General features: G+C 42.8%; 2 protein-coding genes across 2 annotated transcripts in view; both read left to right on the top strand.

Moving 5' to 3' along the window:
* Window positions 1-2,944, top strand: part of LOC132573383 (glutathione hydrolase-like YwrD proenzyme) — a 45,408-nt gene extending 42,464 nt beyond the window's left edge. The window contains exons 10-11 of the mRNA XM_060240886.1: window positions 816-900; window positions 2,699-2,944. Coding sequence (XP_060096869.1) covers window positions 816-900; window positions 2,699-2,937 — 324 coding nt within the window. The 3' untranslated portion in view covers window positions 2,938-2,944. The remainder of the gene's footprint in view (window positions 1-815; window positions 901-2,698) is intronic.
* Window positions 2,945-18,081: 15,137 nt separating this feature from the next.
* Window positions 18,082-26,009, top strand: TM4SF1 (transmembrane 4 L six family member 1). Its single transcript, XM_060242703.1, has 5 exons — window positions 18,082-18,384; window positions 22,172-22,261; window positions 22,357-22,505; window positions 25,263-25,443; window positions 26,001-26,009. Exons 1-5 carry the CDS (start codon window positions 18,208-18,210, stop codon window positions 26,007-26,009), a joined length of 606 nt encoding a protein of 201 aa, XP_060098686.1. The 5' UTR covers window positions 18,082-18,207.

Genomic DNA, 26,009 nt, shown 5'->3' with positions numbered 1-26,009 from the left:
TTTTGAAACTGTTGGCTGCCAAGCAACATGGAACAATGACAGGTCAGGGAGGAGGCTGAGACTGCAATAAGGTTGTGTGAGAATGTGCGTGCATGAACTATTTCCCACATTCACGAGCAACCAAAACGCAAATTGGTTCCCTGCTTGTGACCTGTAAGCAGGACGTGAACAGAAATGGCAGGTTCTGGGCATTCCTACTCAGAGTAGGCAATACTGTGCTTGATGAACTGGTTGTCTGACTCAGTATATATTCATCCAGTATCTGTTAATTCAGTATTCATTTTACAAGGACAAGTCTGGTTGGTGATCCCATATTGTGAATTGCTTTCCTTTCTACTGATACACAGGGCACCCCCTATTCTGGGGAATGAGCTCCAGAATTACTGGGAGCAGGGTGCGACAGCTGCTGCTACTCAAGCGCATTGCTTGGCCAACACTGCCTAATACATGGACTAGGTGGTGGTGGTAGTGGATCCCCCAGGAAGCAGAGATGCAGCAATAAGATGGTCAGTGGTGGGGCAGAGGAGGGTCAGTTAGGTTTGGCCAGGGTTTTTTTTTTGTAGCAGGAAGTCCTTTGCATATTAAGCCACACACTCCTGATGTAGCCAAACCTCTAAGAGCTTATAGTAGGTCCTGTAATATGAGCCCTGGCTACATCAGCAGGATGTGGCCTAATATGCAAAGGTGTTCCTGCTAAAAAAAAGCTCCGGGTTTGGCCGTTCAGAGGGCCCTATTGGTGCAATGGGATTCTGAAACAAATTTGCCTCTTCTTAGTTCTTTTACCCCATTCCATTTCCCTCTCTGTGTTCCTAAAGGTACTACTGAACATGTTGGAATTTGGGATGAATCCACAGCAGGCCTTGGATGCTGCTCGTGTTTATGTAGAATACAAGAATAAAGGTAAACCTGTTTTTAAAATTCAACTAATATTTAGGGAAATATCTCAAAATGTGTGGTTAGGCATCTGTAGAAACTGGAATGCTGGTTATACTTAGTGCTATGCAGGGCTTTTTTTTTTTTTGCAGAAAAAGCCCAGCAGGAACTAATTTGCATATTAACCCACACCCCCTGATGCCACCATTGTTTTATGGGAGAAGCCCATATTAGGCCACACCCCTTGACACCAAGCCAGCTGGAACTGCATTCCTGTTCAAAAAAAGCCCTGGTGCTATGGATGCTGTGAAATTTTTGTTACCTGGGGAGATTGATCAGAACAGATTAGGATAAGAGAGGTTCTACTGAACTTTTTTTTTTTTTTTAAAGATGGATTCAGTTTTTTTCCCTTTCCCTCAATAATAGTAATGCTGTTTATCACATTTGAACTCTGCTAAACAATTGAAATCAAAGCAGTGATTTGGTCCCATTAAGGACCTCTCATGTAACATATAGTATGACTTTTAGTAAAAAGTCATACTATAGGTTACGTGAGAGGTCCTTAATGGGATCTCTGGAAATTTTTTTAAGGTTAAAAAAGAAAGTTAAGTGGGAGGGAGGATTTGGATTATGTCTGTAGTACTGAGATAGGAGGAAGGTCAACCCTTTCCTTCGTACCTCTTTCCCCATAGCAATGCCCCCTTCCCCAAACTGCTATCAGCCATGGTACGACAACAGAGACTAATATTGTACCCCCAGCCCCTCCAGCTGAGGGATGATAATAGCTCTGGAAACTGACTGCTATTGGGGGAATGGCACTAAGAAAAACAATACAGCTTCCTTCAGTACAGTGGCCCTGATGCAGAGCACCTGCTGATGAATAGTTTTTACTATTAAAGAATACAGGCATGGATCTCTCACATTATGTAGTTTGGTTCTTGGTCAATTTGTATGCAGACTGTCGTAGGGCAGAATTAGACATGTTAGGGGCATCCATATGTGTTTATTAAAATATCCACCCACTAGGTGTAAAATGGAGCATGGGGCAGATTGTAATCTGGAGTGTGAGGCAAGAACATAGATTTTAAGCTTTTCTGTGAGGAGAACTAAAGCCTGTGCTTACCCACCTCACCTCACTGAGCTCTATTGTGTAAAGCATTTTTCTCCCAAGCTGGGTTCTGGAATTAGGGCTACACTGGGAACAAAATGCTTCAAGCAGTTCAGTGACATATCAAGGTGCAGTGAGGATGTCTCCTGAGTTAGCTTCCTTTGCCTTATACACTATTTTGTATAAAAATACCTTTCCCCACCCCTGTTCTTCATATGAAGAAGTAGACATGATACGTGCTTATGGGTGCAGTGTTAAAGTCTAACCAACTTTCTTGTTATATGCTTCCATAAGTCACTCCATACACATGCAGAAATAGCCTGTAAGTCACCAGAGGACTTTGTTGGTTTTATGAGATACTGTGGGAAGGGGCTTTGGCTCACTGGCAGAGCATCTACTTGGCCCAGGGGAAGTGTACCTGGCTGGCCTCCTCATTGTAGATCCTCAGGAGGCATCTGAAGCCAGTTTTTGTTTAAGATTGCATATGATTCATTTAGCTTTTATTATTGGCAATTCTAATTCAGGTTTTTAAACTGTGGCTTTTATGTATTTTATAATTTTTTGGTGTGTGTTTTATAACATTTATTTACCGGTATATTGTAAGCCACTTTAAGTTTCTCAAAGGAGAAAGGCAGCACAAATAAATGTTTTAAACAAATATTATCTGGGTCAGATGATGATGCATATTCACAATGTCAACTCTGTTATTTTATATAGAAGGTTCATGGCATGTATTCTTGGAAGATGGTATCCCACAGAACGTCACAAAAGAACTGAGAGCAAGGGGCCACTCTGTCATGACGCCTGTAACTGGGCACAGCAGGAGCATGTTTGGACGAGGTCAGATTATCACCAAAGGAGACTGGTGGAGACATGGGAGAAATCTAGCTTCTGCTAACCAGGTGTTGTGGGCTGGATCTGATCCTCGAGCTGATGGTTGTGCATTGGGGTACTAGCATCAAAGGGAGGGGGGAAGCAACATCTAAAAATCAATTTCTGATGTGACTGAAAATGACAGAATGTTAGAAGAAATGGGTGGACATCTTCACTGCTGTTGTTTGTTAGAGCACACACTCTGATTTAATCATGGATGCCTCAGCATGAAGCTCTGGGAAATAGCTCCACAGGGGTAGACAGGCTGGAATAGATCACTGTATGGATTCCATAGAATCATAGCATTGGAAGGCACCTCCAGTCCAAACCCCTGCACAATGCAGAAAATTCACAAATACCTCCCCCTAAATTCATAGGATCTGCATTGCTTATGCTTTTGTACAGAAACAGAACCCAAAGGGGTAGGGGGTGGGGAAATGCTGTTTTTACAAAGATCCATATTTGCCTTAATGAAAAATATATCATCATACCTTTAAAAATGGGAATCCATTTAAAGTTTATTAATTAGGTGTTCTCCTTTTTTCTTAGCTTTTAAAAATGAAATCAGTGACCCAGTGTATATGTATCTTGTGTGATTTTTATTAACAGCTTTTATTTCATTTTGAGACAATGCTAAAATTATGGAGGATCCCATCTGTTTTTGTTTACTTTTCCGACAGGGTTGCTATAAGTCAGCTATAACTAGACAGCAAAAAATTCCAATTAGACAAAAAAAAATCAACAAAAATGGACAGACAAGAACTAGGAACAGATCTGTGCATTCACACTAAGCTAAATAACGTGTTTTGCAACTGGGTTTTTAATATTCTTACGCAGTAGAAATTTAGTTGCAAAATGCATTATTTAGTGCAGTGTGAACACACCTGTAGATTCAGCTCCCTCTCCTGCCATAGATTCTGCTGGGTGGCCTTGGCTCAGCCATTCTGTCTCAACCTAACCTGCACCTCAGGGCTGTTGAGGAGATGAAGCAGAGCAGACAGAAAACCAGGTATACTGCTCTTAGTTCCTTGGAATAAAGGCAGGACACAAAATAGAGTTACGAATATTTTCCCCAAAAAATAATTTTCAGCATTAATTGGCTTTCTTATAATACTGTGCTTCTAGAATAAATTTTTATGATATGTTTTGCTATAATGTTTCATTATTGCTGAATAAAGGGTCATCTTTTAATAATGGTGTCACGTGTATCTCGTGATTACTGTAGTAAACTAACAAACTGGTCTGAATTATATTTGAATGCCAAAAATCTCAAATTCCACATTCTGCCGAGAAGAACTAAAAAAAACCCTGTGGAATTGGTTTGGTGTAGCCACAGGAGTGTGGTTTTGCATTTCTGAAGCATCACCCACCTACCACATGACAAACTGGTTTTGAATTAATAGGAGTTTCCAAAGTACGTTTTGATAAAGCAGGAGGTTCTCCTATTGTAGGGTGAGGGGAAGTAAACATTTCTTTCAGGTGTATGAAGGCCCTTGAGCTGCCTAGGTAGTTCTTTTAATCCCAGCCTCTGTGTTTGATCTGTTGTAATGTAGGACAGATGGACCTGCCAAGACTTGTGAAGAAGGGGAAAATGCATTTCCTCCTCTGCCTGTCCCCACTTCCCCTCTTGGGCTCCATCTCTGCTTTACTTCCTACTTCCTAGGGATGTCAGACTTCAGGTTGGACCTGGGGATCCCCATGAATTACAGCTCATCCCCACACTACATAAATCAGTTTCCCTGGAGGAAATGGATGCTTTGGAGGGACCTGGCAACTCTAACTGGCTGAGCTCTCCTTTCCTCTCACCATCACTTCCTGATTGTGGTATTTGTTCCTATACTGTCAGACACCAGTTTGGATTGATATGGCAACCCAGTGTGCTGCCTGAACTCTCATTTGTGTGTGTGTGTGTGTGTGCATGTGTGCAAATATCACTGTTAACATGGGGAGGGGACAAATTAAATGTTTTCAAAACTAGGATTACAGAATTAGAGCAATGCTAAATAATCTTTTTATACTTGCAAATGCCAGTTTAAACCAACTATTTATGGCAAGGTATACTAAAAACAGTGCAAAAAGTGGATTTCAAGTTAAAAACAATTTCCATGGAAAAACAAAGATGAGTAGAAATTCACACAGTAAATTGACAATTGAGTTGGTAGTCAGGCGGTTGCCTGATGACGTCTAGCTTCTTCCTTTTATTGATGACATAATGGTCAAAACTGCAACCGCCCAATAATGGAATCATTGCTAGAATACAGTGTTTTAAGTCCCTTGTTCTCACATAGTGTGTGGCGGCTGCACCAGATATATGGATTCATGGTTCCTAGCAATTGTGAATATAATTTCTGTGCCTGTGGTGAAGAACACACAAAAGTGGTGTCTAGGTGGCAAAAATTATTTTTCTTTAATATAGACCACAAATATATTTGTGATATTTGTCACTAATAATTAGATATATATTTCCTGATGTCATTCTAATTGAAGTTATAATCCTCTCACACCACAAAGAAGAGGCAAATGCTGGCTATAGGCAGAGTGTATCCTTCTCTATAATTTAGAGGCCAGAAATAGAAAAGGTAGCAAAACTTTGTGTGTGAGGCAAACACCTCCCCTCTGCCCTGCTTCTAACATCCCATTGTTCTTTGTGTAGATGACGCTGTGCCAAGTCTGAGTGTATAAACCATGGAGAAAACCCTTGGATGTCTTTATTTGCATGTTGCAATATATGAATTTCCACTCACTTTCTTTGCTGACAGTAGTGGCTTGGAAATTACTTTCCAGAATTTTTGAGTACTAAAACATCAGAAGAAAGGGAGACCCTCAGGATTCTTATTAAAAGCATGATTCAGCTACACTGATTGGATATTGGAATATTGTCATGGAGGCCAAAAGGAAGTTAATAGGACCACACTTCTCTTGCAATGAAAATGCAATGTTACTGTGATGGCATTTTTTTTTTTATGGATTATGCAGCCGTGAGAATGCAAGAGGACATAATGTTCTGTTCCTCTGTATTTTAACTTACTTTAAAAAAATTTTTTTGCCTAAAAGCCAATATGCAATATAGACTTTTCTGGAGTAAAGAAAAGAATGCAAGAGCTGATCTGTGCTTTTGCAAAAGTAATTATTTTTCAGACCTGGCAGGAAGAATGCTTTGTATGTCTGCTGAATTTCCAACTGGATCTATTGTTTTAAAACTTGCATGGATACACTTGCCATGTTCAAGTAATGCATAATGTGAATGTAGTGCATTACACAAAACTTTGTTAGCATTAAAAGCCTTTATTGCTTTTTGCCAAAGGCCATTGCAAGCAACCAGATGAGAGAATATTAGAGGCAATAAAACACAAAGTTTAAAGAACAGGCCCCCCAAGACATAAAAGTTAACCATATTAAACTGGTAGAACCTGAATTTCTTAAAACTTAAGAACATATGATAATTTAAAAGCAGTCTTTAAAAGCAATATTAAGTGAACTTGAAAGGCATTTTGGACCTATTACATATTGTGAGAATTATTACTTATAACTGGAAAACCAAAATTGTAATTGGAAATGAGTATCTAATGGAGCTTCATGGCCATGAACATATTCAAATTCTGTGGTTATTATATTAATGCAAATGCCTATAAAATAAAAATACACGTGTATGCATATGTATGAATATAAAATATAGTCAAAATGAGGGGGAGTTGAATGTCCTCTCTCAATTGCACTATAGGTCCTTAAAAATTGATGGTGCTATAACACATCAAGCTGTGTTCAGGACATTTGATTCTGTGTGTGTAATGATCCACGTACAGTACATATATGTGCACTTTGTGATGGAGGGAAATTAAAATAGCTTCTAGTGATCAATGGTTGTGCCCATATGGAAATGCAGTCAGCTTTCAGCTCCTAACAGTGTGGGTGGAATCCTAACACTGTAGTATATTGCAAGCATTCACGGGATTTCTTAGTTTGGTGCTGCAGCAGTGTGTACTTATGGAAACATATAAGTGGACCAAGATGGTCTCCAGACATAGAATTAGTTTTGATAAACATTTGAGTTACTCTCTGGAAATCTTGTTGGTCTTTAAAGGTCCTACTGGGCTTTGAATCTTGTTTGTCATAAGAACATATTGTGAACATATAAGAGAATCCATGTTGGATCAGGCCAATGGCCCACCCAGTCCAACACTCTGTGTCACACAGTGGCCAAAAACCCCAGGTGCCATCAGGAGATCCGTCAGTGGGGCCAAAATTATTGAGGAAGATTCAGCATGTCCCTGCGGGACAGTTCTTTGAGGGGGTGAACAAACATGTGGACAAAAGGGACCCAATAGATGTTGTTTATCAAAAGCTTTCTGGAAGTCAAAGTAAACAACATCTATTGGGTCCCTTTTGTCCACATGTTTGTTCACCCCCTCAAAGAACTGTAACAGGTTAGTGAGACAAGATCTTCCCTTATAGCACCCATGCTGAATCTTCCTCAATAATTTTGTTCATCAGTGTGCCTACTAATTCTCTCTTTAGTAGGCTCTCTTTAATTCTCTCTTAGGCTGAGCGGGCTGAAGCTGAATCCGGCGAAGACAGAGGTCCTTTGCTTGGGTCGTTGTGGCCCGGGAAGGGAAATCCCCCTGCCAGTCTTTGACGGGGCGCTGTTGACAGCGGCGCACAGGGTCAAAAGTCTGGGGGTACTATTGGAGCCTTCATTGACAATGGAGGCTCAGATAGCAGCCACTGCCAAGTCTGCATTTTTTCATCTTAGGCGGGCGAGGCAGTTGGCCCCTTTCCTGGAGCACGACGACCTAGCAACGGTGATTCATGCCACGGTCACCTCGAGGTTGGATTACTGTAATGCCCTCTACATGGGGCTACCCCTGTGCCAAACCCGGAAACTGCAGTTAGTGCAGAATGCCGCTGCCCGGCTGTTATTAGGGCTCCCAAGATGGGAGCACATTCGGCCGGGGCTTCGGGATCTGCACTGGCTGCCAATAACATTCCGAGTCCGGTACAAGGTGTTGGTCATTACCTTTAAAGCCCTATATGGCCTAGGACCTGCCTACCTTAGGGACCGTCTCTCCCCACACGTTCCCCAGAGAGTACTAAGATCGGGCTCACAAAACCTGCTAGTAATCCCCGGGCCAAAGGAGGCCCGTCTGAAATCCACCAGGTATCGGGCCTTCTCGGTAACGGCGCCTTACTGGTGGAACCAGCTGCCGGAGGAGGTGAGGGCCCTGCGGGACCTAGGGCAGTTCCGCAGGGCCGTAAGACAGTCCTCTTCCGGCTGGCCTACAACAACTAACTGACACTGAGAATTTCTGAATGGAGCTAGAATGCATTTGACAGACCGCTGGTTTTTATGTTCTATGTTTTATTAATTTATTGTTCTAACTGTTACTATGAAATTGTTTTTAAGCTAAACTTTTAACTGTTACTATGAAATTGTTTTTAAGCTAAATTTATGTAAGTTTACATGTTGTGAGCCGCCCTGAGCCACTTCGGTGGGAAGGGCGGGATATAAGTCGAAATATAAATAAATAAATAAATAACGGTCTCCACTAACTTTCCCAGTATTGAAGTCAGACTGACCAGCCTGTAATTTCCCAGATCTTCTCTGGAACCCTTTTTAAAGATTGGGGTGACATTAGCTACCTTCCAGTCCTCAGGAATGGAGGCAGGTCTGCTGGCTTGGCATCAAGAGGCATGGCCTAGTATGCAAATGAGTTCCTGCTGGGCTTTTCCTACAAAAAGCCCTGTGTAAAACAATAGTGATGTCAGGGATGTGTGGCTTATTATGCAAATGAGTTCTCGCTGAGCTTTTTCTACAAAAATAGCCCTGATGGTACCAGTCATGGACCTTCCTAGTCCCACTCTGTCAAGTTTGCCAGTTCCCTGGATTCCCTGCCCCTTCTCTTGTTTCCTACCTCTGGTTTTCCCTGGAAGTGATATCACACAGTTTATGATGGCAGCTTCCATGTCCCTCCCCATGGTCTCTCTGCACCCTATAGCCATCACAATGAAGCCCTCCCCACATCATAAAATACTATACATATACAGAAGCCACATCCAGACATTGGTGGATACTGCACTATTGCTATGCTATCACAATAACTTCACAACTGATCGTCTGGTCTGCACAGAGTCCAGTTGCAAGTGATTGTCATAGAGCACCAGTAGCATACTACCCACTGATGTGCAGATGCAGGCAGAAAGTCAAAGAGGAAATGTGATGAAAGTTTTGTACTTTCCAGAGGCCCACAGGCTCTTTACTGTTTGCCATCACAGAGAGAAGCAGCTGTGGCTTCCCACCCACCTGCTTTTTGTGTCCTTAAACTGTTCCTATTGAATCCATGATTTTTACTATGGTGTAGTGTGTGGGTGCAAAAGCAGTGGGAGGAGGCAAGGCCACTGTAGTAACAAACAGAAAAGAGCCAGTATGCATCTGGGAGGCATAAAACTCCCTTCAGACAGCGATAGAAAGTTCTCATGCTGTTTCCCAACAAGCATAAAGACTTTGTAATGTGTAGATGGACCTGTAAATTTCTGTCTCAAGTTCAAGATTTTATCGCTTAAGGAGCTTTGCAAACTCTTGAAATAGCTCCATGGAGCCTGCATGGCAGGTATGGTATGAATGCACTTGCAGTTAAATTGGATCAAGAACAAAAAATGTACTTATTACTGCTTTCTTTTTTTGTAATAAACCCTTTTCTTTACTTCTCTTTTTATATCAGTTCCAGTCTGTATTCAAAACACAAGTGGAGTGCCCTCTGCTGTCATAACAGCCAAGGAAAAGATTAACAGACATTTCAGCATGGCAGTTGCAGGAATGGAACTGTGTTTAGGGATGCAACTTGCAAGTGTCTTTGGAAGCCCCAGTATGGAGCTGTGGGTTTCCAAATCTCAATGGAGCAGGGTTAGCCACCAACTTGCTTATTGGGCCCCTGGAAAATAATGATTTAGGAGTCGACAGTAGGACAGAATTAGCCCTCTGCTGCTGTTACTGCACAATCTCATGTAGGTTTACTCAAGTAAGACCCACTGCGTTCAAGATGGCTTAGTCCTAAGAAAGAGTGCATAGGATTGCTGCCTCAACCTCTGAATAGCATTTCATAACACTGTGCCCAGGCAGTTCACATTCCCACTTCTGCTTTCATCATTCCAAACACAGGAGAAGATACACTCCCAATGTGCCTTCCCCTAAATTCAGCTACAGGCTTTATATATTTATGCCAATTAATAAATAATACAGATGTGTACAGACAGCATTCTCTTTTTTTGCATTCAGCTTTAGCTGTTGTGCTCCTGCTAGTGGCAGGGAAGAAGCCAACCCAACCCTTGGAGGGACTGTGATGCAAAGGTCAAGAACAAAAAAGCCAAAAGGCTGTCACAATCACACTTCGCTAAACCAAAAGTTCAAACTATCTGAAAACAATACAAGTCTTTGTGTGTCACCTTATACAGTCTATTACTTATAACCATCATATATTGCAATCATGAATACTCATATTCTCATGTACACCATAGTAAGCATTGCTATAAATGCCATGTATGGATTGAAAACCTCCTTAATGATAATTAAAGTCCAAAGTCTTCTTTAAATAATAGTCCAACGGAACCAGGCAAGGTGAACCATAGTCACCGCCAACAAACTTATCAACCTGTAGTTCATTTCTCCAATGCTTTTTCTAGATGGAACTTGCTGCAATAGCCAAAGTTCAAACCAAAAGTAGTAAAAAGGGAGCTTACATATCATAGTGAAAGTTAAGGTGTTGATGGGGAAAAGTTTTGGATGTTTTTTCCATTTTCCATTATAGTCTATGGCAGGGTTTCCCAAACTTTTATTTCCTGTGGCCTGGTTATTTTTATACTTCTCCTTTGTGGCCCACTAAAATTCGGGGGGGGGGGGGGGGGGTGGAGCTGGGGGTGGAAAGTGGGCCGTCCTCTCCACCCCCACACCTGCATGCAGCTATCTGTTTGTGTGTTCTTCTCCAGCTTGCAAGCACTCTTAATGCCCATGTTCAATTGCCTGCACACCTACACACCCCTTCCTCAAAAGCACTGGCTAGTGTATGCAGTTGAGAGTGCTGTTGCCATTGCCATCAGGAATGCCAGCACTGTGTACCACCCACACTGGGCCCTGCAGCTCCTCTACCTCAAAATATGCTGACACATATAGTAGGCCCTTCCTTCAGCTGCTACTACTGGAACCTTGCCTCAAGCTACAACCAAGCTTGTTTGGTTTCAAGAAAATCTTTGGATGGCTATTTTTCATACTTTTCCTTGGCTGAAACACTGGGAAATTGCTGTAAAAGATAGCATACAATTGTACTGCAATTAATGAATTAATTTCAAGTTATAATGAAGTTCATACAAGCTTTTCTGCAGTTATTCTAAAAAGGATATTCATGAGGGGCTTGCAGCTTTTTACTGGCTGTGTTTCCAATGCCTTTAAAAGCAACCTGTTGTGCAGATATTTAGCCAGTGAACTTCTTTCATCCTTTTAAATATCTACAGGAGGAGTTTAATTTTGATGTCAGACAGTTGTTAAAAGCAGGACCAGTAAACTGGTGCCAAGTTCATAGTACCATCACTTCCAGTGCTGTTAAAATATACAGCAGTAATCTCCAATAATCTCTTTCTGCCCCACACCTCTCACTCTCACTTACACAGAAATCTCATAGAAAGGCCAGGTGGCTACAACAGGGGGTGCGAACTTTTCATCAGCAGAGCCCCTATGGCTGCAACAACAGTATGATTAACAGAAAAGATTCATCCAGTAAAAATGAAAGGAAGGAAGGAAGGAAAGAAAGAAAGAAAGAAAGAAAGAAAGAAAGAAAGAAAGAAAGAAAGAAAGAAAGAAAGAAAGAAAGAGAGAGAGAGAGAGGGAAAGAAATAAAGGGAAAGAATGAAATGGAAGGAAAGGAAAAGAAAAGAAAAGAAAGACATGGAAAGAAAGATATGGAAAGAAAGAACATAAGAGAAGCCATGTTGGATCAGGCTAGTGGACCATCCAGTCCAACATTTTCTCACACTGTGCCCAGAAAGCACCAGAATGTCCACCAGTAGGGCACTAGAAGCCCTCCCACTGTTGTTTCCCTTCCCCCAGCACCAAGAATACAGACAGAGCATCACTTGCAGGGAAAGAAAGAAAGAAGGGGGGGACAAAGAGTAGGGGAAGCCTTACTCACCATCAGATGACTCCAGCCAGTAACAAATCTACCCAGGGGTCATTTGGTTAAAAAAAAATAGCTACTGGAATGCTCACTCCCTGCCCACTGTCGCTGAAAAAACATCCCCCCCCTTCTTTGCCCCCCAGGCATCTCGGGGAAATCTGCCCAAAAGAACATACTGAAAGCACATGAAAGGTCATACCTTGAAGAATACTTAATGGGTCTAAATGCCAGTGGACTCCAGCTTTTCTCTCAGACATTGGGGGGGGGGGTGGAGAAGGAAGGAGAGGCAGCTCAGCTCCTCTCTGCACAATACAGAGACATTGGGGGGTGGAAGGAAGCAAAACGGGGGTCAGGCTTTGCATCCTGTGTTAGTCTTCAAGCCTAGATTTTATCTGCACAACACAGAGCTGCTGGGGAATGGAAGGAAGGAAAACAGAGCTCAGGTTTTGCAGCCTGTGTCAGTCTTCAAGTCTAGCTTTTACCTGCATAACATAGAGACATTGGGGGATGGAAGGAAGGAAAACAGAGCTCGGGCTTTGCAGCCTGTGAACACATGAACAACACATGAAGCTGCCTTATACTGAATCAGACCCCTGGTCCATCAAAGTCAGTATTGTCTTCTCAGACTGGCAGCAGCTCTCCAGAGTCTCAAGCTGAGGTTTTTCACGCCTATTTGCCTGGACCCTTTTTTGGAGATGCCAGGGATTGAACCTGGGACCTTCTGCTTACCAAGCAGATGCTCTACCACTGAGCCACCGTCCCTCCCTAAGACTGTGTTAGTCTTCAAGTCTAGCTTTTATCTGCATAACACAGAGATGGGGGAAGGAAGGAAGGAAGGAAAACAGAGCTCAGGCTTTACAGCCTGTGTCAGTCTTCAAGCCTAGCTTTTATCTGTACAACAGAAAAACAGGAGAGGAAGGAAGCAGAGCTCATGCTTTGCTGGGGGCAGGGCTAACTTTGGCATTTCTTGTGACCCGGTATTGAGGCTTTTGTGGCCTGGTACCAGGTCATGACCCTGCAAATGGGAAATGCTGCCTTAGACTTTAATGGAGAATGGAATAAGATCCCCTGTCATAGAATCATAGAGTTGGAAGGGACTTCCAGGGTCATCTAGTCCAATTCCCAGCACAATGCAGGAAACTCACAAATACCTCTTCCTAAATTCACAGCATCTTCATTGAGGTCAGATGGCCATCTAGCCTTGGTTTAAAAACCTCCAAGGAAGGAGAGCCCACCACTGCCCAAGGAAGCCTGTTCCACTGAGGAACTGCTCTAACGGTCAGGAATTTCTTCTTAATGTTGAGCTGGAAACTCTTTTGATTTATTTTCGACTCATTGGTTCTGGTCCTACCTTCTAGGGCCACAGAAAACAATTCCACACCATCCTCTAGGTTCATGATGGCGAACCTATGACACGCGTGTCACTGGTGACACGTGAGGCAATTTGGCTGACACACCGGAAACCAAGGAGCGTGGCGAGCCGCGAGTCCTTCGGAGGCTGCTGAGCTGGTCTTGCAGGAGCAGCAGCTGCTAAGGTGAAGGCGAGAAGAGGCGGCAGCAGCGCAGCGGGCCGCCGCCTCTTTCCCCGGCTCCAGGCCGGGGGTGGGGGTGGGAGGGAAGGTTGGGGGTGGGAGGGAAGGTTGGCCGACGCTGCCAGCGCCTCGCCTTGACCTGGGGGTGGGAGGAGACAGCCTCCTGGCGCAACCCGTCCCCCACCCAAAGCAGAGGCAGCCAAACGCGCCTCCTCCTCCTCGCAACAGGGCCGAGCTTTGCAACCCCCTTTTCCCGCCCTCCCCGGGGCCTGAGGAAATAGGTGGGTACAGCAAGAAAGAAAAAAAGAGCATTGCAAAAAAAGAGGCAGGGGGGGAAAGAAGTGCCCTCCTTGGCGGGTCGCGCCTTTGCAATGCCGGGGCTTTGCAAATGCAGGAGCAAGGCAGGCGTGTTTTTTTCCGTTTGTTTGCACGGAGCGGCAGGGGGGGGGGGAGGCAGAGATGGCATTGCAGCAGTGTGTGTGGGGTGCAATGCCCGAGGGGGCGTCGCTCTTGGGCCTGTTGTGGGGCTGTCCCCCCCCTCCTCCACCCAGTCCTGGTTTTTTTTTTTGCAACCAACATGATCTTTCTCACTTTGCTCTCTCGCTCTTTCTCATGGCCGCCTGCCGGAGGCGGGGTTTCAGATTTAAAGGACAAGCTGCCCTTTTCAGCTTGGAAGAGGAGGAAGGGGGTGGGTGATGGGGGCTGTGTGTGGGTTGCAAAAGAGCAAGGGGAGGGGAGCATTGGGTCGCCCCCCTTGGCTTCCCTTGGCAAGCGCTGGAGGAGAAAAGGCGGGAAGAAAAAAAGATACACCCTTTCCTGCAGGGTTACCAATCCCCAGGTGGGGGCAGGGGATCCCCCTCTCCCCAAAATACCCCCCCCCCCAAGTTTCAAAACGATTGGACCAGGGGGTCCAATTCTATGAGCATGAAACAGGATGCTGGACTAGATGGACCTCTGGTCTGATCCAGCAGGGCCCCTCTTATGTCCTTAACCATCATGTCCCTTGAACAGAAGCTTACAGTGCTATCCAAAGCGGAGTTATACTTTTCTAAACCCAGTGACTTTAATGGACTAAGAAAAGTGTGACCCTGTTTAGGATTGTATGCTAACATGTGCAAATGAGCAGCTGAAGCCTTTTTTAAGAGAACTAAAACCTTATTGGTTTTTTTAAAGGAACATACAAAATATATCATCATCATCATGTTATGCCAATAAAGGTGTGATTGGGTATCATCATCATCAATACATACCATCACTATTTTGTTGTTACTACACAAAGTTACAGTATTAATGCAAAATAAAATCCAAATATTTAAATGGTATTTAACTATCTATAGAAGGTTTTCCATTTATATATATATTTTAAAGAACCATTTTTCAACAAACATACTTGCTATTTTAGGATTTTCTTGTTGTAATATTTGTGCTGCTAATTTATCTTGAACAATGTCCCAAACTTTATCAAACCAATCTTAAAGTTCTCCAACAACCTGTCAGCACTATTTTTAATGATGATGATGACGACAACAATGATGATGTAATCAGTTCTTTCTTAAGTGGTGACAGTGTGAAGTCTAACCAACGGTACAGCAATATAGATTCTGTGGTATTTGGAACTGAACAGCCCACTGTTTCCTTTATCTTTTTTAAGAATTGCTTTCCAAAACTCCTTGACTTTCAGACATGCCCACCAACAGCGTACAAATGTGCCCACTTGGCCATATTCCTTCCAACAATTGGTGCTAGTAGTCAAATTTCTCTGAAACAAGCCATATGGAGTTATGTACCATTTTGAAAAGAGCTTGTTATTCTGTAATCTTATGAAAACAGATCTAGACTTCCAAATGTTTTCCTTTGGTCTTCATTGATTTGGATACCAAAGTCCTAGTTCAATAATAAATATATCATTGACCTTGCATCTCTTGTACATGAGGTTTCATTTTGTAGTATTTTTTCAAAAGGGTTATCTCCATATATAACCAGCATTACTTTGTTAAGACCATGGTACAATTGATGGTACTGTAGCCAGGGTATCTGCACATTAAATCTTTTTTCTAGTTGATGGATAGTGCTGAAAGTACTATTTGTACTGATATCAGTTAGTCTAAAATTTTTGTTTTTCTCTAGATCTGAAATTCAGATATCAGTTTACCTGAAGCAATCCATGTTTGTCCTAGAAAAGCCATCACTGGAGAAGGAGGTGTTAACAATTTTCTATACTGGTCCCATATATCAATTGTAAATTTTTTAAATGGGTTTTTTAAATGATGATGTCCTTTTCTATCAGATTTAGTATTCCATATATATCCATGTAAACATAAATTCGGTATGTCAAATTTTTCGATTTGAACCCCATGCTTTACTGTTTTCTTGTAAAGCATATAGCAGCTGAAGCTTTTCATGTCATGGAAATAAATAACATCACCTGGTAAATAACATCCCATATAAAGCTCTATTCAAGAGACAGGGTATTTTTTTCTCCTGGCAGTTGGCAACCCTACTTGGGACCAAAGTTTCTGAAAGACTGCTTCCATGTATATAAACCTGCCCAGGGCTTGAGATCTGTTGGTGGTTTGAGTCCATATTTACACAGATAAAGTTAGCAGGTGTCTCTGAAACAAGAACTTCATGAATGCCTGCACCAGCTCATGGTATTCTTTGCCTCCTCAAACTTGTTTGGCTTCTTCCCTCATGGTTTTTTTGTGATCCACAGGGGTGGGATTCTAGCAGGAGCTCCTTTGCATATTAGGCCACACACCCCTGAGTTAGCCAGTCCTCCAGGAGCTTACAAAAAAGAGCCTTGTAAACTCTTGAAGGATTGGCTACATCAGGGATGTGTGGCCTAATATGCAAAGGAGCTCCTGCTAGAATTCCACCCCTGGTGATTCGTTAATACCATTTTGTTCCAATGGCCCTTTGGAAAGGATGAATTAAGTAAATCAACAAAAGCGCTATCTCCATTTCTCTGTCTATGTCAAATTTGATTAAAACAAAATAAAAACCCAAAAGTGCTTCCTGCTGAATATGTGTCATTGTGCTTGTCCCCCTTCCACAGGTTTTGTCTAGGTAGTAAGTTTTGTTTATTTAATTTATAAACATTTATTCAAAGGGTTTATAAATCTGCCTATCTTCTAGACTCTCAGGGTCTGAAATATGAGATTTAATTTTATTTTTTTTAATAGACTTTTGCAAGATGTCAGGGTTTGAATCAAAGACATAGCTGGATTCCATTAATAGACAACATTTTTACCAGTAGTTGCTGGCCATGATTCTTAGGGGAGTGTCTCCTTGCACTGACAGTTTTAATGACCTATACTATTAATTGTCATGCAAAGAAGAGACACAATCCATGCTGCATCTTGGGATCTGTGGCTGTTCCATTTACCATTTCATATGTGCAAAATCTTCTGCTTTGTACATACCTTATGACTGACCATGCAGCTGAAGTCTTGGGCTGCACTAATTTCTGACCACTGACCCACCGGTCTGTTCCTAGAGCCTTTTTGAAAGTATCACATTTCTTGTAGCAGAAGTGAAACCTTCATGGGTGTGTAGACCTTTTATTAAGAAGAGAATTGAGCTTGCGACTCCAGGGAAAGGAAATGCACAAGTGCAGGAAATGCACAAAGACATTCTGGATACAAATGAGGGAACCAATTAAAACAGATTATGACAAAAGAAATGGAAAATAACAAGTACCCAAATGGAAATCCCAAATAAGACTGTAAATTTGGCCTGGGTGCAGTCTAAGAATGGAACTTCCATTTTCAGAGATGATATACTTTACCAGCTGCAATCTCTACTAAATCTGTTTGATAAACCTTGCAGGAGCGGTGTGTGTGTGTGTAATCTTAATTATCCATTGTTAGACACAGACTGCTGGACCTGCTTTGATTCAGCAAGACATTTCCTATGTGTTTATATATTCACTATTCTACCTTCTAAACAATTTAAATCAATGGAGAGTTACATAATCTATATAAATGTGGTTAGGACTGGATTGTTGACCAGTGTGGATTGGTGTGGAATAAAGAGCGTTAGATTAGTATCTGGGAGACCCAGGTTCAAACCCCTACTTGTGCCATGGAACCTCGCTGAGTGACCTTGGGCCATTCACCCTCTCTCAGCCTAACCTGTGAGGATAAAAATGAAGGAGAAAAAATGATGTAAGCCTCTTTGGGTCCTCATTAGGACTGAACTGAATAAATAACAAATAACTACATTTTATATTGTAACAGGAAGGACTGCATTTTGCTTTCTTTCCATTTATTCCTTGTGAACTCTTTCCAGTCCCCACCTCCCCCCCCCCGCAAAAGCTGCCTTCGTGCCTAAAAACCTGTTATTCGTGTGTGATTACACACGCTATTATTCATTCCAATAAGGAAAAATTAAAGCCAAGAGAAGCGCTGTAGCAATTTGATGAACCTTTGATTGGAAATGGGCAGGGACTCGGTGCCTTTGTCAGGTTTTGCATTCTATAATCCTGACCTGACCGTCCAGCTGAGAGGTAATCACCATGCAGGTAACTAGGTAACCCAGAGTATTTAAGAAGGTATGAGCCTGGCTCACTCTCCCCTTTTGGTTTCTCCAGTGGGTACCTTCAGGCTAGTCTTGAGCAGAAGAACAGCACTACGGAGAGTATCTTTGCAACACTGCAAGCAACATGTGCTTTGGGAGGTGTGCTCGGTACACTGGATACCAGCTACTTGTCCTTGCCTTGCTCTGTATTGTGGCAAATGTTTTGCTTTATTTTCCTAATGGTGAAACAAGATATGCTGCACATAACCTCCTCAGCAAGTACGTGGGCTGTCTTCATGGTATTATAGGAGGAGGTCTTGTGGTGAGTACGGCTGAAGAATTCTTTCATGTCTCCATTCTGACCATGCGGGTCAGGAGTGTTTTCTTCCTTTAGCTGTTGGATTTCTCTTCTGGAACATTTCAAGTTGCCTAGTTAGATTAGGGGTATAAAGATGCCTTTTGGCGGGTTCTTTTCCTTTCCACTCATTCAAGACTTCATAACTGATGCTTTCAGGCCTTGAATTCAGCAGGAGTTCACAGGAGCGCAGCTCCAGAACCTTTCTGACACCCCCCCCTCCTCAGCTACCTACCTTGTCCATTGAATAGTAGGTGCAGTTGTATAACAATCCCTGGACTAGGAGAGCAGGCAACCAGCCAGCCACCAGGAACTTTGCCACACCCCCAGCAGTCCTCATTAACCTCTGGAGAAGCCCACACTACCCTTTCTCCACTTCTTATGTGATTCTGGGCAGCAGATGGCTTGCTATTGATTGGGGGGTTGGCCCAGGAGAATTCCAGGCAAGCGAAGCCTGCTTGGGTTGGCTGGATCTCTAGTCAACCCAAGCAGGCCTCGCTTGCCTGGGGCTCTCCTTTCTTGCATTAGGTTGCTTTTGGCTGGTGTGGGGGCAGCATATGCTAATGAGTTATGCTAATGAGCTCCACCACCTCTTTTTCTACAAAATTACCCCTACTTGTAGCCATGTGCAGCTTTGACCAAGACCCCTGGCTGACTCCCTAGAGATGGCAAGCCATCAAGAAGTCTCTGGAAGACACAGTGGCCAACAGCTTTTCCTTTTAATAGAGGCTTGAGGGGGTGCTGTTTACCAGCTGATGCTATTTACCTCCATGCCATGAAAATCTTCAGCTGTTCACTTTCACACTTCAAGCCTCTGTTAAAGGGAAAGAACCTTTTGCTGATGGCCTGCTGACAACCTACTTGAAGAACTATAGCTATCAGAAGTAGTAACAGAAGTCTTTGGGGAGAAATTATATTCCTATGTTTTCTGTCCCTGGGCAAATAACTATTGGCGGGGGGGAGGGCAGAATCTGAATTGTAAATTTTAAACCCCCTTTCCTGCCCTGTGTCTCCAATCCAAATCAGGGTTCTACTGGGCGGCAAACAAAACTTTGAACAACAGAAAACAATCCCGTCACAGATCTCCCATTTCTACATCCAGTCGTCCCTAGTGATTCCTTTCCTGCTATGCTTTGTGACATGATTATGCCTGGGGTTGGACTGAGAAGTTAAAATGGCCCTGGTGAAAGAGCACAGGCATAGGCAGCAATAGGGGGTTAGACAGATTCATGGAGGATAGATCAACAGTTACTAGATGTGGTGACCTCCATGTTTAGAGGCAGTTGACCTCTGAATCCCACTGCCAGGAAAAACATCAGGGGAAGTCCTCAGCCTCTGTGCCCTATTGTTGGACTTTCTGAGGAACTGGCTGGCCACTATGCTGGAGTAGATGGCCCACTAGTCTGGCCCAGTGGGGCTCTTCTTATGTTCTTATGCCAGCTGAGTGGCTCCGGCTGAGCAACAAGCCAGAACCACAGATCTATTCAACTCAGCCTTGCCCTAATGAGACTGGAAGAATACTTGGGTGTTGTGCACCAAATGCCTTTTCTGGAGCCTCGCTCCTTATTGTGGTTCATTGAATGAATGCAGATGTTAAATGCCGGCAACTGCCCTTATAGCTAATTTGTAGGAGATTAATTTTGAATGCAGGAGGCAATGCAGTACAGCAAGTAGACTGTATGTCTCTATGATCATTTTTAGGAAATGCTTCAGTGTAAATTATAAACCTAAACCACTTCTATCAAACACAAAAGAGAGACCCACCCCACCTTTCAGCCACAGAATTTACATGTATAAAAATGCCTTGCATGTATACATTTACAGATGACCTATAAATACCACCTACAAATACGTAACCTATTATACATGAAAGTCATTTTACTCATGTAACCTCTCTCAGTGAAAGATCAGGAGGTTATGTTGTTTTTACAGCTGCTATAAATAAATGGTAGCTGTATAATTTGTTTTACAGATACTTAAAAGTAACTCTGTACAAAAGTATTACAAAAGTGATTTTAAACATTTAAATACCTTTTTGGATGGCTTCTGTATGGAATCTAATCTCCTGAGACTTGCTAAGATTAAAGTGGTCAGTAGGTATATGCCCTGAGGGTTGAGAACTGGACATTAACAAATTTAGATTGCAAACTGGAAGTTTAAAATTATAGAACTTTTGCCCTGAAACTGTTCAAGTTTACAAAAACACAAGTAAAACTGCACACCTTTGTGAATACCTCATTTTTTAGTCTTGTCTCAACCATGGTACATTGTTTTAAATTTTTTCATCAGACAATTTGAATGTTGCTTCCTTTCTAAGGCATCTGGGATTGTCACAAGTAGAGACAGGATTTTGAATCATATGCACTTGAATAAACTTTTCCCTCAATAAACATTTTCCCTGGGATAAGTTTTGCTGAAACTTGGCATGTGATAGATCAAATATGTTATTGTTAAGGATAGCAAACTGGTGGTCCATGGGTTGGATCCATTCACCAGAGCAGTGTCCTGGATTCTGGATAATCAAGTTTTTCATCTCTTAGTTGAGGTGTGGTCAAGTTTGCTGTAAGTTTCATAAAGCAAAGCAAAATAATATTGTCCAGTTGAAAGAGACAGAGGTTAACTTTACTGTTGCCTCTGTCTTTACACTAAAAAATCTAGATGACCCTGTAGAACACAGTGATCACCTCCCCCTTCCTGAAGATGACCATTCTTGGCCTAAAGTCTGGTTGGAGTGTTTCCTTTTCTGATGAGACTCCTTTGAATCATCTGAAAGTGTTTGGCGTACAGGCAATTTTTTGGGCTTCACCTGTTCTCTCCTTTGTGGTCTGGATAGCGTGGCTTCATCTGCAGAGAAGCCTAGTGTGCGATGCCTAATTAGTTGACCATCCCATTTATCATTTTTGATCAGTCATTTATTGAAATTTTCCAGCATCACAATAACAAAAGAAAGAATAAACTATTTGCAAATTTTTAAATTCAGAAAAGCATTATCTAGATGGTACGAACATGTTCTAGAAGTTCCTAAAGTTAGATTATGTTATTAGCCTGCGATCTCTGTGAATTCTTTAGGATACTGCAGAACTGGGAAAAGTACAGAAGAGGGCAACCAAGATTTATCTACCAAATTTTTCTCCTGCCCTTTCTCGCAAGAGATCCGGATGGCATATATGTTTCTTCGTCTTCCATCTTGTTATCCTTACAACAACCCTGTGAGATCAGTTAGGCTATGAAAGAGAGTACCTAGCCCTAGGTCACCCAGTGAACTTCATGGCAGAGGGTAGGTTGGCACTCATAGTTCCCTCATCCCAGCCTGAGACTCTATGGTTGATAGTTTTGGTTTCTTTCTGAATTCCATGATTCTATAAGCAATTGTTTCAAATTGAATGGGGTACATATCTGAGCTGTGCCATACTGATCAACACAATTAGTTTGGCAGCTAATCAGGAACTTGTGACATGGAGATGAAAATAAAAACACAAGAAATAGAATGAAATGTAAACCATATCAAGAGCCAATGTGGTGTAGTGGTGAAGAGTGTCAGACTAATGTTTTGCAGACCTGGATTCAAATCCCCACTTTTACCATCGAAGCTTGTTGGGTGACCTAGGGCCAGTTACTTTCTCTCAGCTAAACCTAACTTTCAGGATTGTTGTGAGGATAAAAATAGAGAGGAGAATGATGTAAGCCTGTATGGAGAAAGGTGGGGGAGTACAAATGATTTAAATAAATAATTCCTTATTTTATATTAAATCAGGTTTTGGTCCCAGCATTCACACTTATTGGATTAGAACACAATCATTTCCATGGATGCTTTGCCCACGAGTACTATGGAAGAAATTGCTCAGTAAGTGAACCCTCTTCCCTTCCAGTCATTTAAAGATGAGTGCCCATTAGAAATTCCATAGATGTTGATGATTCTTTTCTCTTTTCATACTGCAGCCTGTGGTAGTAGTCCTGGTAGCCTGTATTGGCATTGCTGGTGCAGCATACTGCTTCATCATTTGCTGTCTGGCCTTGTCCCAGGGCCCATACTGTTTTTGCTGGCATGAGAGAATCTGGTGCTATCCATTCTCAAACTCTTACGGAGGGTATGTAATTTTTTGCATGCATGAAGGATTCTGGGTAAGCACTGTGTGATCATGGATCTGAACAATTCCAGAGTGTTGCATGGTAGCCATCAGAACTTCTGCAGAGAATTTGCCCTTGGGTACTGATGGTCCCTGCCTATTTTTATCAACTTGCACAGGTATTGGAATAAAATTACATCTCCTGGCTGACTTGATCTGAATGCAGGTTATCTTTAAATTATATAAACTGTCAGCAACAGTGTATGATACTTTAATTTGAAATGGTAAGTCTGGGCTTTAGCATTTCAGAATGCAAGAGAAGACTCACTCGATAGACTACTTCCCCTACAGGGTTGGTCTTAGTGTTTCCGGAACCTTGTGGAAAAGTCCAGGATAGGGCCACAAAATTACTGCCACCCCCTGCCATCCTCCCACTGGGGCCAGCCAGGGAGCAGCCGTTACCCCATCTGAGGTGGGTGGGAGCCACTGAGGCCACTGGAAGCCATCTGACTGAGCCCCAGATTAGATGGGTGCAAATGATGGCAGGAGCATCTTCTTTTTTTTCATCCTTTGAGAAGGCAGAGTGTGGGCAGTTGGGGCTTCACCATACACAGGACCCCAGGCAGTTACCTTGTTGCTCCTGCTTCTCTATACAAAAGAATTCTTGAAAAATTTTCCATATATAATTCATTTTATTACCATCCTGCCCTTTCTGAAAGGAGTTCAGAGAGGTGTATGAGGTCTGTCCCTCCTGAATTACCCTCACAACAATTCAGTAAAATAGTTTAAGGTGAGACAGAATGACTAGCCCGAGGTATGCACTGCTGTGTACCTTACCACACAGTTCCAAAGATTTAACACTTTGGAAGAAAGTGAAGCAATTTCCACTGATTCTCTGACTTTGCCCCTTATTCTGTTCCTGAGGGCCCACTGACACCCAAAAATAAAATTCGAGGGCTCAGTGGGTTGCAGCAGGAGGGGGAAGGGCAAAAGTCCTGCTCAGTGAAGGCTTTGGATGGTTGGGTATGTGCCACTGAGTGTTTTAAAATGTTAACTTGGTTTCTCATGGACTGTTATTCAAATATGCAATCACTAGATGAAACCACCTTTTACACATACCTGAAGAAATATAGATGGGTACCAGTTACCACCTCAGTGAGAAGTAGGCCTTGGTCAATGCACTTTTTTTTTTTAAAGGGGGAAATTCAATGCTAAGGAATGGTGCCCAAACTGATTTAATTCTGTGCAATTTTGAACTTCTAGGCCATACATAAGTAGCAAGTAGCATTGCTTGGCTGCCAGATTGTTTGTTAGTTGTTTGCAAGTTGAGTTCAACATACTGGCTACAACCTTCAAAACCTTTGACAGACTAGGACCCACATATCTGAAAGATCATCTCTCCGTTTATGTCTACATGCACCAATTACTATGTTTGGCTGTCACTTTCTTAATGTTTCCCTGCATAAGGCTGCCTGCTTGGTATCTGTTAGAGTCCATTTCTTTTCAGCAATGGCTCCCACTTTTAGGAATGAGCTCTCTGAGGAGATGAAGGGAGATTATGTCCTTAGAAGAAGATATTGGATTTATATCCCGCCCTCCACTCCGAAGAGTCTCAGAGCAGCTCACAATCTCCTTTACCTTCCTCCCCCACAACAGACACCCTGTGAGGTGGGTAGGGCTGAGAGAGCTCTCCCAGAAGCTGTCCTTTCAAGGACAGCTCCTATGAGAGCTATGGCTAACCCAAGGCCATTCCAGCAGGAGCAAGTGGAGGAGTGGGGAATCAAACCCGGTTCTCCCAGATAAGAGTCCGCACACTTAACCACTACACCAACCTGGCTCTCCAGGTTGGAGACATTGTGAAGCAATTTTTTCCCAGTGAGGTTTAACCTTTGAACATTTTTGGAGGGCTGTTACAGGGGGTTTACTGCATTTTGTTTCCTGACCTGCATGGTCCAGGCTGGCCTGATTTAATCAGTACTTGGATGGGAGACCACCAATGAAGCCTGGGGTCGCTACACAGAGCCACTTCAAATGCCTCTTACCTTGATAACCTTATGAGGCCACCATAATTCAGCTGTGACTTGACAGCATTTGCCACCACTATACTTTGTTTTAAATCTTGGAACTGTAAGCTGCCTGAGCCACAAGGCAAAGGAGGGGTATAAATGCTTGACCCATAACCTGTTGGGGCTAACTGGCTTTTTTTTTTTTTGTAGCAGGAACTCCTTTGCATATTAGGCCAAACACCCCTGATTTTATCAACCCTCCAAGAGTTTACAGTAGGCCCTATAATAAGAGCCCTGTAAACTCTTGGAGGATTGGCTACATCAGGGGTGTGTGGCCTAATATGCAAAGGAGTTCCTGCTACAAAAAAAGCCCTGCTAACTGGTGTAGTTAGTCCAGTTCTCTCTAGTGACAGAGTGAACGGAAGGAAGTTGTCCCTGAGAACAAAATCTACATTTCAAAGGCAGCAGTGGCAGAAGAGTAAATACAGGAAGGAAAGGTCTGTGTGCCTATCTAGCTATCTACTCTTTTTTGCCACTAAGTCTGGAGGCTGAGGCAGGAGACAGCACCTTGACTACCAACCATAAATATAGTAATAATGTGTGAGAAGCATGCCTCCTCAAACTAAATTAAAAGAAAAATAGGGACAAATAATTGCAATTGGGCACAGCAGCACTGTGGAAAAGGATGCACCTGTTGGGGTTCACAAGCCAAGGTGTCCCCCCCCCCACCATTCCAAGGCTACAAATTAACATCTGCTCTTTGTCTCAATAGGTACTTGCTTCAGCACAACAACTGGTCTCATTGCCAGGAACCAAGGTATATTGTTCAGTGGAATGTAACCCTTTTTTCAATCCTGCTGATCTTGAGTGGGTATGAATTGATTCTGTGTGTCATCCAAATAATACATGGCTGCATTGGAGGTGCCTGGGCTATGTGTCACGGTGAAAGAGAGGTGAGTGCATTTAAAAGCTACCCAAAGCTGCACAAAAGTATTCTGGGATTTCTTTGATCACAACAAAACTGCCCACATGCTTTTATGAGCTGACTCAGCCAGCCGAGTATGGCCATAACAGCTTGCAAATTCATGTGTGGGAAAGTGAGAAGGGAATTGCAGCAGCTCAGGAGAGTCAACCAGGTGCTTAAAGCAGTGGGACTTCAAGGTTTTTGGTGGTAATCCAGTGGGGAGTTAAGTTACACTTGTGTTCATTGGTGTGTTGGTGTTTGTGTGGTTTTTGACCTAACCTGAATAATTTTAGTACAACCTTCCCCCTCCCCCTGGTTGTCCAACATCACATAGGTGGTGTTTAAGTGACAGTTCACTTATAAACAAGTAGGAATGCTACATCCCATTGGACTGATTGACTTTGACTTGGCCCTGTGGTGCTGTTACGTCACACACCAGCAGGTCCTCCAACATGGCAGGGGTTTTTTTGTGTTTGCAGAAGAAGGGAGGCTGATTTTTGCTCATTTCTCGCTTCCTAAAGACTCCCCATTTGCCCTGTCCCTCAGTTCTTTTGA

Source organism: Heteronotia binoei, chromosome 6, assembly GCF_032191835.1.
Source record: "Heteronotia binoei isolate CCM8104 ecotype False Entrance Well chromosome 6, APGP_CSIRO_Hbin_v1, whole genome shotgun sequence".
NCBI lineage: Eukaryota > Metazoa > Chordata > Lepidosauria > Squamata > Gekkonidae > Heteronotia > Heteronotia binoei.
Note: the sequence above shows the minus strand (reverse complement) of the source record. Positions and strands in the feature narration are given on the sequence as shown.